The following is an 18,350-nucleotide window of genomic DNA, read 5'->3' on the forward strand; positions in this document are numbered from 1 at the left end:
GCATCCTTGGTTGCAGTGGGAGAAAGCTCTGTGGGACACCACGGCTAGGGGAACTGTAAGTAGACCAGTGCAGCTAATAATAATGGCAGGAGCACTGGAAGTCCAGGGAAGTCGGAAACTCGATGGACAGCCTGCAAATGAGGCATGCTAACGGTAAGAGCTCAAAGGGAGGCTAGTTTAAAATACAGCATTAGATCGGGTACCTGGAGAAAAAGAATCACCTAACATGAGGCACAAAGGAGTAGGGTGTATTCTTTCCCACCGAATGGAAAGCAAAACTATTACTTCTTAGTGTTAAAGTTATTTCACTACCGTACCTTATCACCCTTTTTTACTGTTCTGGTGGTCAATTTGCTGATGGCTTTCTTGGCGGCATCTCCAAGACGACGCTAGGACAATTACAAAGAAAAACAGACATTAGTGCAAGATCTCTGGATGAAGTCCTTCATTTTAAAATCATTAAATGTATCAGGCCGCTGTTGTCCCACAACGTTCTCCATGTCACGTCATAGGAAAGGATTCTAACAAAGCAATTAAAAAATTAGAAAAACTGGCAGTTTACCCACAGATTCAGCCTTCTGAACTGAACTACTGAATTATTCTTTTATTTATTTATTTTTATTTTTTATTTTTTGATGTAAAGTTCAATGATTCATTAGTTGCGTATAACACCCAGTGCACCATGCAGTATGTGCCCTCCTTACTACCCATCACCAGCCTATCCCATTCCCCACCCTTCTCCCCTCTGAAGCACTCAGTTTGTTTCTCAGAGTCCATAGTCTCTCATGCTTCTGAATTATTCTGGTTGAATAGTTAAAAAGCATACATAGTGAAAAAAACCCCACCCAGGTGTCATAACCACCACCGTGTTCCCGTATTGAATAACCCTCTGAAATACTACAGCATTACTGAAATCTACTTCTTGTGCCCGTCAGAGCCACAAACAGAGCACGAATAGCTCCGGGGACGATTAGACGTATAAGCTGTCTTAGTAAAGGAACCCCCAACGTCCCCCGAGACCGCTCAAGTGCCAAGTGCAGCAGGACAGAGGTGGTCACAAGCTCTCCTTCCATCTCTGCCCCTACAATGCTCACGAGCTTAGGGAGGTGCATTTATCTTTCCAGGGTTGAGTTGTCGAAAGGGTTAAGTCACAGAATCTCAAAGACAGAACTGATCCCACATTTCGGCAGACACTGCTAGACACCAAGGACCCACAGGTGAAGAGACAGTGTCCCCGGATCTCGAAAAGCCAACTGAATTGGGCAAGAGACCAGCAGACACACCATGACTGAGTGTTGTACAGCACAGCACGCCTGGGTGGTGTGGCAGCGGGGGGGGGGGCAAGTTAACGTGGGCAGGTTGGGGGGACGGGGCAGAGGAGGAACGCCAGGGAAGGCTTGAAGAAAGGATGTCTGAGCTGAGATGTGAAACACCAGGGGGAAGGAATCCGATCAGGAAAAGCACAGGGGGTGGGAGGGGGGCTTCTGGACAAAGGAAATCTAATAAATCGGTGTGAAGTCCAGGACTATGAAGGAAATTATTCGATATCGCTAGGACGAGCACACATTTGATCGTGCAAAACAGAACGTTCTGAGTCAGAGGGCCCTATCAGTAATTACACGGGACAGTGAGTGCAAACAGGCGCGCTGGGACAGGTGGTCACTCTACACATAAGCAAATCTTGAACTTTGGGAAGAGGCAGATGCTGAGCCTGAGGGGGGATGGTGGAGGCTAGGAGAATGGGAGACCTTGGATTTTATATCCTGAGGCTAAAAAAAAATTATAGAAACATAAAAATTTAAGGGGGAATTTAAAAATACACAACAGAATATAAGTTAATGAACCTCTATGTATCCATCATCTAGCTTCAATGATCAATATCTTACTGATATTTTCCATCTGTCCCCTCCTCTTTACTGTGCTAGAGGATTTCAAAGCATATGACAAGCATGGTATCATTTTACCCATAAAGTTGTCACTATGTCTTACAGATAGGGGCTTTTGTTTGCTGCCACAGTCTCATCTAACAAAATTAACAATAATTAATCAACATTCTCAAACACTCGGACAATATTATAATTTCCCCAGTTCTCTCCAGAGTTTTTTTTTTTAATTATTTATTTGAGAGAGAGAGAGAAAATCCTCAAGCAGAGCCCCCACTAAGCATGGAGCCCAGGCCCTGAGGGGCTTGATCCCAGGACCCTGAGATCACGACCTGAGCCGAAATCAAGAGTGGGCCAATCAACCGACTGAGCCACCCAGGCGCCCCCAGAACGTCTTTTTTATATAGTTGGCTTGTTTGACTCAGGATACAAAGTCCAAACACTGCATTTGGTAGCTGTTCCCCTCGTTTCTCTTAATCTGTGAGAGTCCCCTCTGCCATATATGTATCTTTAACCTGTGGAAATAGAACGGACGTGAACTGTATATATTGAAAGTGCACAATCTGATATTTTGATGTGGCCCGTGAAACCATCTCTACCACCAAGATAGCATATCTATTATTCCCCAATCCTTGTGTCTCTTCCTGCCCTCCTTCCGCTCATCTCCTACTTTCTGCTACTATACTTTGTATTTTTCAGTTTTACACAAATACGATACACGATGTACTATTTTGTACATGATTTCTTTCGCTCAGCATAATCATTTTAAGATTAATCCATGTTGCTGCATGTATCAACAGTCAGTCCATTGCTTTCTTACACCGTGTAGTATCCCACTGTATGGATATACCAACATTTACTTATCTTTTCACCTGTTGATGGAACTTTTGTATTGTTTCCCTGCTTTTGGCCGCAATGAATAAAGCTGAAAACCACCTTACTGACTTGTGCAAGTCTTTGTAAGGACGTGTGCTTTCTCTTCTCTTCCAGTAAATACTTACGAAGTACGAAGACCGGCAATAGGGTGGTGTGTTGGACTTCGTAAGAGATTGCCGAAGTGTTTTCCAATGTGAGCGGGCCATTTTTATGTTTCCACAAGCTGCGTATGACAATCCCAGTTCCTCCTCATCCTCACCAACACTTGGGTGATCAGTCTTCTTCATCTGATTGTAATCACTCTGAGAGGGGTGCAGTGGTACCTCACTGTGGTTTAGATTTGCATTTCCCTAATGACGAATGATGGTGAGCATCTTTTCGTGTACTTGTTTGCCATCTGCACATCTCTGAAGTGTCTGTCTGCATCTTTTGTCCATTTTTCTATGGAGCTGTGTGTTTTCTTATCATTGACTTGACAGTATATTTATTACATAGTCTTTTTTTTTTTTAAAGATTTATTTATTTATTTTGGGGGAGATGGACAGAGGGAAAGGGAGAGAGAGAATCTCAGGCAGACTCCCCGCTGAGTGAGGAGCCTGACGTGGGGATCTATCTCATGACCCCGAGATCACGACCTGAGCTGAAATCAAGAGTCGGAGGCTCAACCAGACTGAACCACACAGGTGCCCCAGGGTTACGTATTCTGGATACAATTCTTTTTGCATACACTTTCTCTCACTTGGTGGCATAAGTTTTTAATTTTGATGGTTAACTTACCAATTTTTCACTTGTGGGCTGTATTCTGGTACCATATCTAAGTAATTTTTGCCTATCCCAAGGTTACAAGACTTTCCCCTCTTTCCTAGAAGTTTTATTGTTTCAGGTTTTGTATGTAGGCCTCTGATCCATATTGAGTTAATTTTGTATATGGTGTGAGGTACTGGTCGCAGGTTTGTTTCTGGGGTATGATACACAACTGTTCCAGCACCGTTTGTTGAAAAGGCTGCTCTTTCTCCACTGGACTGCCTTTGTACATTTGGTGAGAACTACTTGCCCATAAATGTGTGGGTCTGCGTCTGAACGCCATCTTGTATTACATATCTGCCTATCACTAAGCAAATAGCACACTGTCATTAATTTCTTGTAGTGCTTTGTGAAAACAAATTTGAAATCAGATAGTGTTACACCTCCAACTCCCCCCCTTCTTTTCCAACCTCCTTTAGCCGTTCTTGATCCAGTGTGTTCCCGTAAGAATTTTAGATTAAGCTTGTCAATTTCTATTAAAAAAGTTATCTCAGATTTACATCAGGATTGATTGCACTGACTGCATAGATCAGTTTGAGGAGAAGTGACATCTTAATAGTAATGAGTCTTTCCTTGAACACTGCGTATCTCTCCATCTATTTAGTTCTTATTCAATTTCTCTCCGCAGTATTTTTATAGTTTTTACTGTACAGGTCTCACACGTCTTTTGTCAGATCTCTAACAATTTCCCGTTTATTCTATTTTCTGTTTGATGCTAATGGAAATGGTACTTAAAAAAATTCAACTCGCATTCATTGCTTGTATAGAAATAAAATAGATTTTTGTATATTGATATCATACCTTTCAACCTTGCTAAACCCATTTGTTACTTTCAGCAGCCTTTTTACAGACTCCAACAATTTTCTACACAGACACTAATGCCCTTTGTGAATGAAGAAAGCTTTATTTAGTCATTTCTTTCTTTTTAAAAAGACAGCAAATGAGAGTTAGCAGGGGAGGGGCAGAGGGTGAGGGAGAGAGAGAATCTCAAGTAGGCTCTGTGCCCAGTGCGGAGCCGGAGCCGGATGTGGGGCTCGATCTCACGACCCTGACACTGTGACCTGAGCTGAAATCAAGAGTGGGATTCTTAACCGACTAAGCCATCCTATTTATTCATTTCTGATATGGGTACCTTTTATTTATTTTCTTTATTCCTTGTTGTACTGGTTAGAACTGGTAGTACAATGTGGAAATAAAAGTCATCAGAGCACAAATCCTTCTATTGTTCCTGATCTTAAAAAGAAGTATCTCATCTTTCACCATTTAGTATGATGGTAGAGCTGCTAGTTTTCCACTGATGCCCCGTCAGTTTAAGGAAGTTACCTTTTATGCCTAGTTTGCAAAAAGTTTTAAAATCAGGAAGAGATGTTGGATTTTGGCAAGTGTTTTTTCCCCCATCTACTGAGACATATGGTTTCCCCCCCCCTTTTTTTTTTGGTCCGTTAATACGGTAAATTACATTGATTAATTTCTTAGTGTTAAAACAGCTTTGCATTCCTGGGATCAATACTACCTGGTCATGATGAATTATCCTTCTTATACACTGTTGGGTATAATTTGTTAAAATTTTCTTTAGAATTTTTACATTTTTGTTCAAGAGGGCTTCACGTCTGTAGTTTCCTGTTTTGTAATGATTTTGTCTAGTTTTGGTATCAGGATGTTGCTGGCTTTATAGGATGAAATGAGAGGTATATTCCTGTCTTTTCAATTTTCTGGAGTTTGTATACTTCTTCCTTAAATATTTGATAGAACAGAAACCATCTGCCTGGAGTTTTCTTTCTTTTTTGTTTTTGGAAGGTTTTACACTACAAATGCAATTTTCCTGATAAATACAGGGCTGTTTATCTTTTCTTCTTCTTTTTTTTTTTAAATATTTTTTTAAAGATTTTTTTAAAATTTATTTATTTGACAGCAAGAGAGACAGTGAGAGAGGGAACACAAGCAGGGAGAGTGGGAGGGAGAAGCAGGCCTCCTGCTGAGCAGGGAGCCCAACGTGGGGCTTGATCCCAGGACCCTGGGATCATGACCTGAGCCGAAGGCAGACACTTAATGACTGAGCCACCCAGGCGCCCCTATCTTTTCTTCTTTTAAAAGATTTTATTTGAGAGAGAGAGAGAGAGCACGTGCAAGCAGGGGGAGGGGCAAAGGGAGAGGGAGAAGCAGGTTCCCTGCTAAGCAGGGAGCCCGATGTGGGGCTTGATCCAAGGACCCTGGGATCATGACCTGAGCCAAAGGCAGACACTTAACCGATGGAGCCACCCAGGTGCCCCTGATTTCTGATTTAATTCCAAGTGGTCAGAGAACATATTCTGTCGGGCTCAAACCCCATTAAATCCACTGAGAGTTGTTTTATGGCTCGGAGTACACGTCAAAAGATTGGCTGTTCTTTCAATGTCAATCAGGTCAAGTTAATTGATGATGTCTGTTTAAATCTTCTACATACGTGCTGATTTTCTGTCCACGTATTCTTTCCGTTGTTGAGCGAGCAGTACTGAAACCTCGGACCGTAGCGGCAGGGCTGTCTGCTGCTCTCTGCAGCACCCCCACCCCCCCGGGTCTGCACTTCACATTCGTTTGGAGCTTTCTTATTAGGAGCATCAATGTTTAGGTGCCAGGTCTTCTCACCAATCTACTCATCTCTGATTAAGAAGCGACACTCGACCGACTGAGCCCCCCCGGAAGTGCCCTGAGAACAAGAACCGGTCCACTTTCTGTCTTTATGACTCTGACCACGCTGAGCACCTCACGTTCGTGGAGCCACCCGATATTCGTCCTTCTGTGACTGTTCGTTTCACTTAGCATATGTCTTCAAGGCTCGTCAGTGCTGTAGCGTACTGCAGAGCTGACTTCCTTTTGAAGGCTAGTGATGCTCTCTCGTGGGCACACGCCACATTCTGCTCCTCCATTCACCTGTCGGCGGACACCTGGGCTGCTTCCACGTTCCAGCTGCTATGAATAGTGCTGCTGCCAACACGGGGGCACAGACACCTCTCTGAGATCCTGCTCTCGTCGCTTCGGGTATATCGAGAAGTAGAATGCTGGGTCATGTGATAATTCTACTTTTAATTCTTTTAGGAACCTCCATACTTCTTTCCATAGCAGTTGTACCGTTTTACATTCCCACCAACAGGGCACAAGACCTCGAATTTCTCTATATCCTTGCTAACGTTATTTATTTATTTTTTAGTTTTTAAAAAATTCCAGTTAGTTAGCATACAGTGTAATACTAGTATCAGGTGTACAATACAGTGATTTAACACTTCCATACAGCACCAGGGGCCCATCGCAACAAGTGCCCTCCTTAATCCCCATCCCGTTTCCCCCATCCCCTCATCTACCTTCCTCCGGTGACCATCAAGTGTGTTCCCTGTAGTTAAGAGTCTGTTTCTTGTTTTCTGTTTTTTAACAGTAACCATCCTAATGTGTATGAGGTGGTATCTCGCTGTAGTTTTGATTTTCATTTCCCTAATGATTAGTGATGTGGAGCACCTTTTCATGTGCTAACTGGCCATTCATATATCTTTGGAGAAACATCTCTTCATGTCCTTTGCCTGGGGTTTTTTCTTTTCTTTTTTCAAATATATATATGGGTTGTTTGCCTGTTAAGTTGTAGTTCTTTATATATTCTGGCTGTTAACCCCTTATCAGAGGCATGATTTGCAAATATTTTCTCCCATTCTATGGGTTGCCTTTTCATTCTCTTGATTATGTCCTTTGATGCACGGATGTTTTAAATTTTTATGTAGTCCAATTTACCTATTTTTTTTATTACTTGTGCTACTGTCGTCATATCCAAGAAATCACTGCCAAATCCAGTGTTATTAAGCTTTCTCCCTATGTATCGTTCTAAGAGTTACAGTTTTAGCTCTTATGTTGACATCTCTGGTCCATTTTACATTAATTTTTGTGTAAGGGTCCAATATCATTTTCTGTCATGTGGACAGTTTCCTCAGAACCATTTGTGGAAAAGACTGTCCTTTCCCCACCAAGTGGTCTTGGCACCCTTGTCGAACATCATTTGACCACACATACGAGGGTTTACTTCTGGATTCTCTATTGCACTGGTCTGTCTGTCTGTCTTTATGCCCCCACCACATTGTTCTGATTACTGGAGCTTTGCAGTAAGTTACTCAATCAGGGAATGTGAGACTTCCAACTTAGTTCTTCTTATTCAAGATTGGTTTGGCTGTGCAGCTCCGAGTCAAATCACCATTTCACGACACGGGGAAGAGGCAGGGAGAGCAGGGCTGCAGGAGTGCAGGTTGGGACGTATGATGTCTGAGGTCAAGCATTATGAGCACTGAGACCCAGCCACTGGAGACGGCAAACACAGGTCATGGCGGCCTTGACCAGAGTCGCTCCGTGGAAAGACAGGAAGAAAATCCTGAGAAGAGGGGCCTTTAACTGGGACAAGGCGGTGGGAGCGGAGTAATTTTTAAATCTTACTGAATTTCCTCATGAAAAGGCCCAGACCACCTTTAACAGAAGCAGGTGGAAGGGTCTCCCACAAACCCCAGACGACACGTAGATGGGGTCAGACCACCAACTGTAAACAGCAGCTGTGCTGAGGCAGGAAACGGAAGAGAAAAGGGGTTCTGACAGTCCCAAGAGCCAGCATAAAATACCTCCCCACACCCCTAGGAGAGACTGCTCACTGAACAGAAGCCTCGGCAGGTGACTGAGATACAACCAGTGAGTGACCCGGGGACGTTTCTCAGGCCCCACTTTACAGATCAGCACACAAACCATAATGAGGGACGGAAGATCAGCTAATCCGGGGCGGCCCACTCCCCTGAGGATCTGAAACACCCACCACGACCCCCAACAGGAAAGAGCCCTCCCTCCCTGAGGGAAACAAGACCCGGGACTGAGCAGGGCAGGAACCCGGGGGGTAAAGGAGAGAGAAGCTTCCGACACTAGGGGAGACTCTTAAAACTTTAAGCTCATCTCCTCTGTTTGCCATTTCTCAGGGATCCCTGACCCTTGTTGTCTGGTTTCTTGACAACATGATTTCATATATTTTTGCTGTTGTCTCTTCTTAACTGTTTCAGGCAGGAGAGTAAACCAAGTTCATTATCTGATGCTATTTTGGCCCCAAACAGAAGTCTCCACCATACTTTTTTAAAATGCCATTTTAAAACGACAAAACTGGGTTATTTGTCTAATAGGGTGTCCCACATTCTAAATTTGGCTGCTTGTTTCCTCCTGGTGTCATTGTACTTGGTCCACTTCTTATGAAACAGCAGTTAGATGTAGGCTCACCTGCTTTGGCGAGAGCACGTCCTAGATGGTGCTGTGTACTTCCTAATGCACCCCAGCGTGAGGACGCACAGTTCGCCTTTCCCGCTGTCACGGACATCAAGCACGATTGCGTACACTCGGGCTTTGTCAGCTCCATCCGTCCATTGTAAAGCTCCCTATGTCCTTCAGCTGATTTTAGCATCCACTCACGATCACTGCCTAAGGCTGTCATTTCATTAACGGTTACAAAATGGTGATTTGCTAATTCTGTAATTCATTGATCAGCTGGAATTCTTTTATAAGGAACTTCCCCTCACCAACAAGTTGTTTACTATACAATAATACAATGCGTACAGAAGACACGAAATGAATCATTTTTGAGGGTCATTTTTTTTTTTTAAGTAGGCTCCACACCCTGTGTGGAGCCCAACGCGGGGCTTGAACTCACGACCCTGAGATCAAACGTGAGCTGAGATCAAGAGTCGGATGCTTAACCGATGGAGCCACCCAGGAGCCCCAAGACGCATCATTTATTAAACTTGGGTTTTCTGAAGAGCAGGTTGGTTCTTTGATATCGTCCAATTTCCTTGGTGCTCCCGTCTCACTTTCCAGTATGGAGAGTTCTGCTAAGAAGGCACCTGGGTCCTTCTGATATCACCTCAGTCATCTTTAATCGCTTCCTTGTTTCCTGGCACCTTTGGTAGATATTATAGATTCCGTCATCCCCGCCCCCCCAGAACTGTACCGTTCCTCATTCTTTTTTTTTTTTTTTAAAGATTTTATTTATTTACTCGACAGAGATAGAGACAGCCAGTGAGAGAGGGAACACAAGCAGGGGGAGTGGAGAGGAAGAAGCAGGCTCCCAGCGGAGGAGCCTGATGTGGGGCTCGATCCCAGAACTCCAGGATCACGCCCTGAGCCGAAGGCAGACGCTTAACCGCTGTGCCACCCAGGCACCCCCCGTTCCTCATTCTTTTTTTTTTTTTTTTAAGATTTTATTTATTTATTTGACAGAGAGAGAGACGGCTAGCGAGAGAGGGAACACAAGTAGGGGGAGTGGGAGAGGAAGAAGCAGGCTCATAGCGGAGGAGCCTGATGTGGGGCTCGATCCCAGAACGCCGGGATCACGCCCTGAGCCGAAGGCAGACGCTTAAGGACTGAGCCACCCAGGCGCCCCATGAGCCACCCAGGCGCCCCCCGTTCCTCATTCTTATCATCAGTGCATGAGAATGTTTGTTTTCCCACCACTTGGTCAACAGGGAACACTGTCAAATTTTAGAATTTTTCTTTTTTTTTCTTTTCTTTTTTAAAGATTTTATTTATTTATTTGACAGAGAGAGACAGCCAGCGAGAGAGGGAACACAAGCAGGGGGAGTGGGAGAGAAAGAAGCTGGCTTCCAGTGGAGGAGCCCGATGTGGGGCTCGATCCCAGAACGCCGGGATCACGCCCTGAGCCGAAGGCAGACGCCTAACGACTGAGGCACCCAGGCGCCCCTAGAATTTTTCTTTTTGATCCATAAGAAACGATATCTTGGTATAGTTTTTAAGTCACATTTAACTTATCAGATGGCTGAACATCTTTTAATATTTTAAATACCATTTGCATTTTTCTAAGTGAACTATCTATTCTTTTTTCTTTTTTTGCCCATTTTTTCCCTATCAGGTTTTTATTTATTTATTTGTTTTTTTTAAAAGATTTTATTTATTTATTTGACAGAGATAGAGACAGGCAGCGAGAGAGGGAACACAAGCAGGGGGAGTGGGAGAGGAAGAAGCAGGCTCATAGCGGAAGAGCCTGATGTGGGGCTCGATCCCAGAACGCCGGGATCACGCCCTGAGCCGAAGGCAGACGCTTAACTGCTGTGCCACCCAGGTGCCCCCCGTTCCTCATTCTTATCATCAGTGCATGAGAATGCTTGTTTTCCCACCACTTGGTCAACAGGGAACACTGTCAAATTTTAGAATTTTTTTTTTTTTAAAGATTTTATTTATTTATTTGACAGAGAGAGACAGCCAGCGAGAGAGGGAACACAAGCAGGGGGAGTGGGAGAGGAAGAAGCAGGCTTCCAGCGGAGGAGCCCGATGTGGGGCTCGATCCCAGAACGCCGGGATCACGCCCTGAGCCGAAGGCAGACGCCTAACGACTGAGCCACCCAGGCGCCCCTAGAATTTTTCTTTTTGATCCATAAGAAACGATATCTTGGTATAGTTTTTAAGTCACATTTAACTTATCAGATGGTTGAACATCTTTTAATATTTTAAATACCATTTGCATTTTTCTAAGTGAACTATCTATTCTTTTTTCTTTTTTGCCCATTTTTTTTTCCTATCAGGTTTTTAGTCTTCTTTATATTCGGGGATACCAGCCCTTCGTGTATAATATTGTAAATACCTTTTTCTAGTTTGTCATTCATTCATCTTTGGTTTTCCTTTAAAAAATTAAAACATGGAGTCACATATATCAGTCATTTTTTATTCTACTGTATTTTGAGCCATAATTCAAAGTTTTCCAAGTTCTCTGTCATAAAGGAAAATTTAGTCCATGTTTTCTTCTAATATTTGTAGTTTTCCTGATTATAAATAGATCTCTGATTCATCTGAAATTTATTCCTGTTGTGCAATGTAAGGAATAGGTCTAATTTTGTCTTTTTCCAGTTGTCCCACAACCGTTTATTAAAAAGTTCATCTTTCTCCACTGATTTGAGATGATGCTTTTTATTACATAGTGTACTTAAATTTCTACATGCAGTTGTGTTTATTTTTGGATTTTGCATTTTGTTCTATTGGTCTGTTTATTCATGGGCTGACTTTTAACATTCTTTTAAATAAGAGGCTTTATTATATATTATAAAACTTGGTGTGGCTAGCCACTCATCACTGTTCCTCTTTTTAAGGTTTTGTTCTGATTTTTCTTCTATATCATTTTTATCATTACCTCATCTAGCACCAGAAAAATATCTGAAGGCAATTTTATTTGATAAGTTTATTTGGACCGAGTTAAACTTATGAGTGAACTTTGGGAGGACTGACACTTTCACTGTACTGAATGCTTATATTCAACAGGAACAAAGTATGTCAGGAGTGTTTTGTAGTTTTCCTCATGTAGGTTTTACACGGTATTTGTGAAGTTCATACCAGGATTGGGCCACCCACCCATTCAGTTGTAAATGTTGCCTTCCATCCCATTATGTCTTTTGATTTTTTCTATACATTAATTAAAAAAAAATTATTTCAGGAGCGCCTGGGTGGCTCCATCGGTTAAGCATCTGCTTGGACTCAGGGTCCTGGGATTGGCTGGCTTCCTGCTCAGCGGGGCATCTGCTTCTTGCTCTCCCTCTGCTCCTTCCCCCACTCATGCTCTCTCTGTCTCTCTCAAATAAATAAAATCCTTAAAAAATATTTATTTTAGAGGGAGAGTGCACATGTGAGCAGGGGGAGGAGCAGAGGGAGAGGGACAAGCAGACTCCATGCTGAGCCCCAGGTGGGGCTCAATCCCATGACCCTGAGATCACAACCCAAGCCGAACCCAAGAGCTGGATGGTTAACTACCCGAGCCACCCAGGAGCCCCTCTATATGTTAATTTTATGTCCTATTCCTTTATTAAGTCGTTTCCCTGTTTTAGTGTGGCTCCACTGACCCTTTTGGGATTTTCAGTTGGACATTCCTATCAACTGAAAACAGAGGTACTTCTCCAAGCCTTATGCATCTTACGGCTTGCTCTGACCGAACTGCCTGGGTCAGTACCTGCGGCACGACGTGCAACAGGGCAGCTCTGCTTCGGCCTCCCTGGAGGGGAAATGTCTTCACATTTATCTGTTACGTAAGATGCGGGCTTCCAGGCTGGTGTGCACGCAGGTGTGTGCCGTGAATGCCTCGGGGCCGGGGTGCCCACCACCGGCTGTGCTCCCTGATGCTCCCTAACAGGCTTCCCAACCAGAGCCCGCCATTTCAGCTGCTGTTCTCAGATCTCTTTGCGGAGGCTTCGGCCTCACAGCAAAGTCCTCTCTTTCTGATTTCTGGGTTTCTGACACTTAGGGCCAGCAGAACCACCCCTTTTCTTCCCTCGGCTGCCTTCCTCGGACTGACCGTGCGGGTCCTGCTGCTGCTGGCGGCCTGGCTGACCACTGCTTTTCTGCAGTTCTGCAGCCTGCGGCTTGGTACCCTCAAAGATGCTGTCTGAGGACTTTTCCTTTTGGTATCCTACCTGCTCTCTGAGTTTATTGTTTTAAAGGCATTTAGGGAATTAAAAAAAAAAAAATACCCTACTGCTCCCATCTTGCTCAGTTCAGAATTCTGCTGAAGAATCGTAAACAGAAGAGTTCCCTGATGAGATCGGAGTTTTGGAGAAATGAGGCCTGGCCTCCTGCAAAAACACTATGCAGACACAGGGAAGCCTGGGGGACAGTGAGACCCGGTGGGGTCCAGGGCTTCAGAGAGAGAAGCAGGGCCTGAATCAGGCAAGTGGGGGCAGGGAAAGGGGTGAGAACAGAACCCAGGAAGATTTAGGAGGTAAAACTGGCAGAACCTAATGACTGATGGACGTGGGGGCGTGACGACAGTGGGGGGTCAAAGGTGTCAGCTTTCTGGCTGGGAGCCTGGCTCTATGGGAGTGAAAAGCAGGTGCTGGTGGGAGAAGGGGCTCAGCCCTCGGCAAGCTAATATCAATGCACGCAGGGTATCTCATTAGAGTGCCCGCAAATATTTAATCTATCCCTCCCTTCCACTTCTGAACTTCCAAAATCTCCTGTGGCAAAAGGGAAAAAACCCATCTTTTCTCTGTATTTGATACAAATGTCACATATCTTCATTGCAGTATTTTTGCTGGACGTGGCTTCTGTGTTACTACTTCTTCTCGACCCACCAGCGTTCCCAATCACTCTGTGACACGTACACGTCAGCCAGCCATGGTGTGGGTCTCTTACTTGAATCCCCGGTCTAAAAGCCATTGCTTATTTCCCTCTTGCTTTAAATACTATTTGTGTTCCGCTGACTCTCAAAATCTAAGACGAAACACAAATTCCCTTTACGAAGATCATTTTTTATTGAAGTCTCTTATCTATATCTGACCACTATGCCGTTAAGTCACTGTTTTTCAAGGTGTGGCCCATGGAGCTTAATAATAATATGAAATAATGACATTGGCAGTAATTAAGACTTATCCAGTACACACCATGTGCTAGGTACTGTTCTACGCCTTACTCGTGTAATCCTCATAGTCATTTAATGAGAAAGGAACTACATTATTCCCATTTTACGGAAGAGGAAATTGAGGCACAGAGAGATTAAATAACTTGCCCAAATTCTAAACTGGTAAACAGGTCCTACCTAGACTTCCCGAATCAGCCTGGAGTGGGGAGGTGTCCTGGGAATTTGCAGTTTTAAAGTGCTCCCCACACGATTCCTTTGCATACTACAGTTTGAGACTCCCTGAACGTACACTGTCCCAACCCTGGTTTCCAAAGCCTTTCCTGTAACACTCCACCCACTCACTCATAGTCCCTGTACTTCTGACTGTGCTCTATTCACTAGGCAGTAAAATGACTCAAGTCTCCCACCTTGGGACACACAGAACGTTAGACTGGAGAAAAACCACAGGGACACATCACTCTGCAAAGGAGAAAACCCAAATCAGACACAGTGGAGGTGAGGTGTGTGAAGTGAGTACAAGGGCTAGGGTCAGAGCCTCCCTTTTCCATGCTAAATGCTGCAGAGACTTCCCATATTATAAAATATGAAGGGATACTGATTGTCGGGGGCCACATGATCTTATTTCACTTTGTTAAAGGCACCGGTACTGCTAATGTGAACACTATTCTAGACGTGGGTGCAGAGTACCCACAGGTTTTAAGTTGGTAGAAAACAAGTCCTCCGGCTTCATCGAACAGAAATAATTTGTTCAAAGCCAGCTGGTTCACAGCATATTGAAGACAGGTCACTATAACGAAACTCAGCTCAGGTTTCTCTTTCTGGTCACCAGAACTCTCCCACAGACGAAACCCAGGTGCCGGGAACGTAATTTTCCCTGAGACCACTTGTCGTCTGTAGCTTGCCATCCACTCTCTCATTATTACGACTTTTTGTCCTGTCCGTCTAGAAGAAGTCTCCCCAATGGCTTTCCAAAGTACCATGTGCCCTGATCCCTCCCCCCAGCCCTCTACATGACCTTGCTTTATTAATATTACTTCCCTTGGGTCTTTAATATTTCCCTAAGAGCTCCTTCCCCCTAAGCTTCTCCCATCAAAAAAAAAAATCTTCTATCGCTCCACTGCTAAAAATCATCATTTCACGGCTCCTTCCTGCTTAGAGAATAAAGTCTAAACGCTTCAGTGTGCGAGTCAAGCCCTTCAACTTCTTGTGTCAACACACGTGCGCCCAGCGTGGCTCGCAGGCTCCGGTCTCCTCCTGACTCCTGTCCCTCCGTTCATCCCTTCACAGCTCTGTGGAAACCGATCCCTTTGCCTGCCTCTCCTCCTTTTTTTTTTTTTTTTTTTTAATATTTTATTTATTTATTTGACAGAGATAGAAACAGCCAGCGAGAGAGGGAACACAAGCAAGGGGAGTGGGAGAGGAAGAAGCAGGCTCATAGCAGAGGAGCCTGATGTGGGGCTCGATCCCATAACGCCGGGATCACGCCCTGAGCCGAAGGCAGACGCTTAACCGCTGTGCCACCCAGGTGCCCCGTCTGCCTCTCCTCCTAGTCCTTGTTTGCTGAAGTCTTGTTCTTCCTTTAAAATTCAGCTCGAATGTCACTACCTGTGCTGTGAAGTACCCTGACTCACCCAGAGTAATATCACTCTGCCCCTGAAAGAACAGCTCACACCACATGGTATTTTGATTACACTTGTCTGCCTGTCATAAAACATAAGCTCATTCTTTAATCCACGGAAGCATTCACTGAGTCAGTGTGATGTGCCAGGCCCCGTGCTAAACCTTGAGGAGGCAGAAACGAATGTCTCAGAAATACCCTGATCTCAACAGCATATTTTGTGCTAGAAAAAAAAATCTAAAGCTCTCGATGTACGTTTCTAAACCTATACTCCCTGTATACAGACAGTGGTATTTATTTATGTAAGCTGATTATAATAGCAGGGCATGAAAAAGAAGGTAACACTATTTGGGGTACGTTAGAAAAATGATAAAGTAGGGGGCGCCTGGGTGGCGCAGTGGTTAAGCATCTGCCTTCGGCTCAGGGCGTGATCCCAGCTTTCTGGGTTCAAGCCCCACATCAGGCTCCTCCACTAGGAGCCTGCTTCTTCGTCTCCCACTCCCCCTGCTTGTGTTCCCGCTCTCGCTGGCTGTCTCTCTCTGTCAAATAAATAAAAAAAAAAAAAAAAAAAAAAAGAAAAATGATAAAGTAATATGTACATACTCAGCTCCAACACCTATTTTCTTTTTCCAGTTTTTCTGGAATTATTAATCCCTCATAAACACAATAGGCAAATTTCAATGTACAATCCAACAATGACAAAAGAAGTCTGTCTCTTTCAACTACATAATCTTTTCCTAGAGGAAAAATATTTTTTTTTTCTAAGAAAAGATTTTATTCATTTGTCAGAGAGAGAGAACACAAGCAGGGGGAGCAGCAGAGGGAGAGGGAGAAGCAGGCTCCCCACAAAGCGGGGAGCCCGATGGGGGACTTGATCCCAGGACCCTGGAATCATGACCTGAGCTAAAGGCAGACGCTGAACCAACTGAGCCCCTCAGGCGTCCCCCCAGGGGAAAAATCTGGACAATATGCACAATATCCCCCCCCCCAATTTGGAAGGAAGACACAGAGCCTGCCATATTTCAAAGACCAACTGTGCATAAGGCAAGTATTAGCCCTCCTCTGCAGAACACTCGGTCTTCTGCACTCTCACATGGCAAGTGCGCTCTCCAGTTAGTGACCTTCCAAGAGGAAAAGGGGCAATGGAAGCCTGCTTCACTTCAGTAACCTGGAGATATTTACAAAGTCTAAGAATAATGTATACATATTTTGGCAAGGAGCTTCAACAAGTTTTAAATATCTTAGAAACTGTGCGCACTTTCTCAGGGAGTTTTCATAAAAAGACATCGTAAACTCCAGTTTAGCTTGTGGAAATCCTTTGTATCTGCCCTATTATTCCTCAACAGTAAAATAAAAAATTTTTGCTCTGTTTTGGGAATCACACCCGACTGCTTTCGGATGAAAGGTGCAACACGAACCATTCATTGTGAAAAGTTTAACCTGTGTCCCTTTCGATATAAACACACCGAACACGTAATCCTCTCGTGTGAAGGCACGGTCCCGGACTCACCAGGAGGCAATACTCACGCCTACCATCGCCAGCCTCCGACCCCCCTGTGCCCAAACACTGTATTTAGATGCATTCGGACAGCTTCTCAGGAAGAGCAAACCACGGCTGCTTAGCAGGAACCAGCCGAAGCATCAGGTTCTTTCTGCACATGTAAAATGGTGTCGAACCGTGGACATTACATGGTGCTTAGAAGTTATTTACGACCCACCGCCCTCTATAGTAGCATATTCTGTACCCAGCACTGCTTCCTGATGACAGTTTGTGGGAGCAAATGAGCCTCTCCTGAAACTCGCTGTTTCTCCTTGGCCAATACTTCTGGTTTAAAATAGCCAAAGGTTTCAGCCAGCGGAGTTGCTGCCACCTTCTTATTAAACTTTAATAGGCGAAGCTTTTTAAGCCACATAAAAATTTCATCAAGCGTTTCTCCACCTTAGGAAAAAACGGAAGGAGGGAAAAAAGGTCAGAACCTCACTTTCCGCTGGGGCAGCGTCTGGAGAAGGCTCTGGAAGGAGCGTGAGCGCCAGATTGGGGGGGGGGGCGCTGCCGCCTTCATCACACGCGGGCCGCTAATTAAAGCGCCGCCGCCCAACCCGGGCTCCTGGGACCAGCCCTGCGCTCTCTTCCGAAAGTCCTTGGGTTGTGCTACACTCAACCCACAAGCGTTGGGCTTTCGTCAGGAGCACCAGTTCCGAGCAACTCTTGATCGTTTTACTTGCAGTGTTTCATAAGGGCAACATATTTAACACACGTCTTTATTTAAAAACAACAACAAAAAAGGACTACAGCATGCTCCATGTCAATACTTAGTAACAGAAGGAGGAGATAAAAGAGGTGAAAGAGGTCACTCGTCTCTGGGAAACAAGAATTCGGAAAAGCCTGGGCAAGGAACCAAGCCTGGTGGCGCTATTTATTTTTAAGAATCATGTTCGCGCACTGTATCGGTGAAAAATTTAAATTTAAAAATGAAAGCGACGTCACTGAAGAAAGTGGGCTGTCAAAAACCACTTCAGTGCTGTGCGGCTGTCCTTCAAGAAGCTCAAGACCTGGGGCTGACAGCTATTTTCCTCCAACCTCATCAGCTAGGACTCCAGGGATAAGGAGACAAATGCTGTCATTTGTTAGTGCTGGGGCGACTCTATTCTCATTTCATCAAAACTCGATTTCGCATCTACTCGTTTTGTCAAAAACCTAACACTGGTGCTTTCTACTTGAAGGCTGCAAATGTGATTTCACACATCATGTCTAATAATCTTTTCTAGGACAGGCATA

At 44.4% G+C, this 18,350-nt stretch overlaps 1 protein-coding gene across 3 annotated transcripts in view; it reads right to left on the reverse strand.

Annotated features, from left to right (window-relative positions):
• Positions 1-18,350, reverse strand: part of RNF130 (ring finger protein 130) — a 134,284-nt gene that overhangs the window by 53,826 nt on the left and 62,108 nt on the right. For all 3 annotated transcript variants that reach the window (XM_045795000.2, XM_045795001.2, XM_045794998.2), the window contains exon 4: positions 318-389. In XM_045795000.2, coding sequence (XP_045650956.2) covers positions 318-389 — 72 coding nt within the window. The remainder of the gene's footprint in view (positions 1-317; positions 390-18,350) is intronic.

This window comes from Ursus americanus, chromosome 5 (genome assembly GCF_024610735.1).
Source record: "Ursus americanus isolate L20-20 chromosome 5, mUrsAme1.1.p, whole genome shotgun sequence".
NCBI lineage: Eukaryota > Metazoa > Chordata > Mammalia > Carnivora > Ursidae > Ursus > Ursus americanus.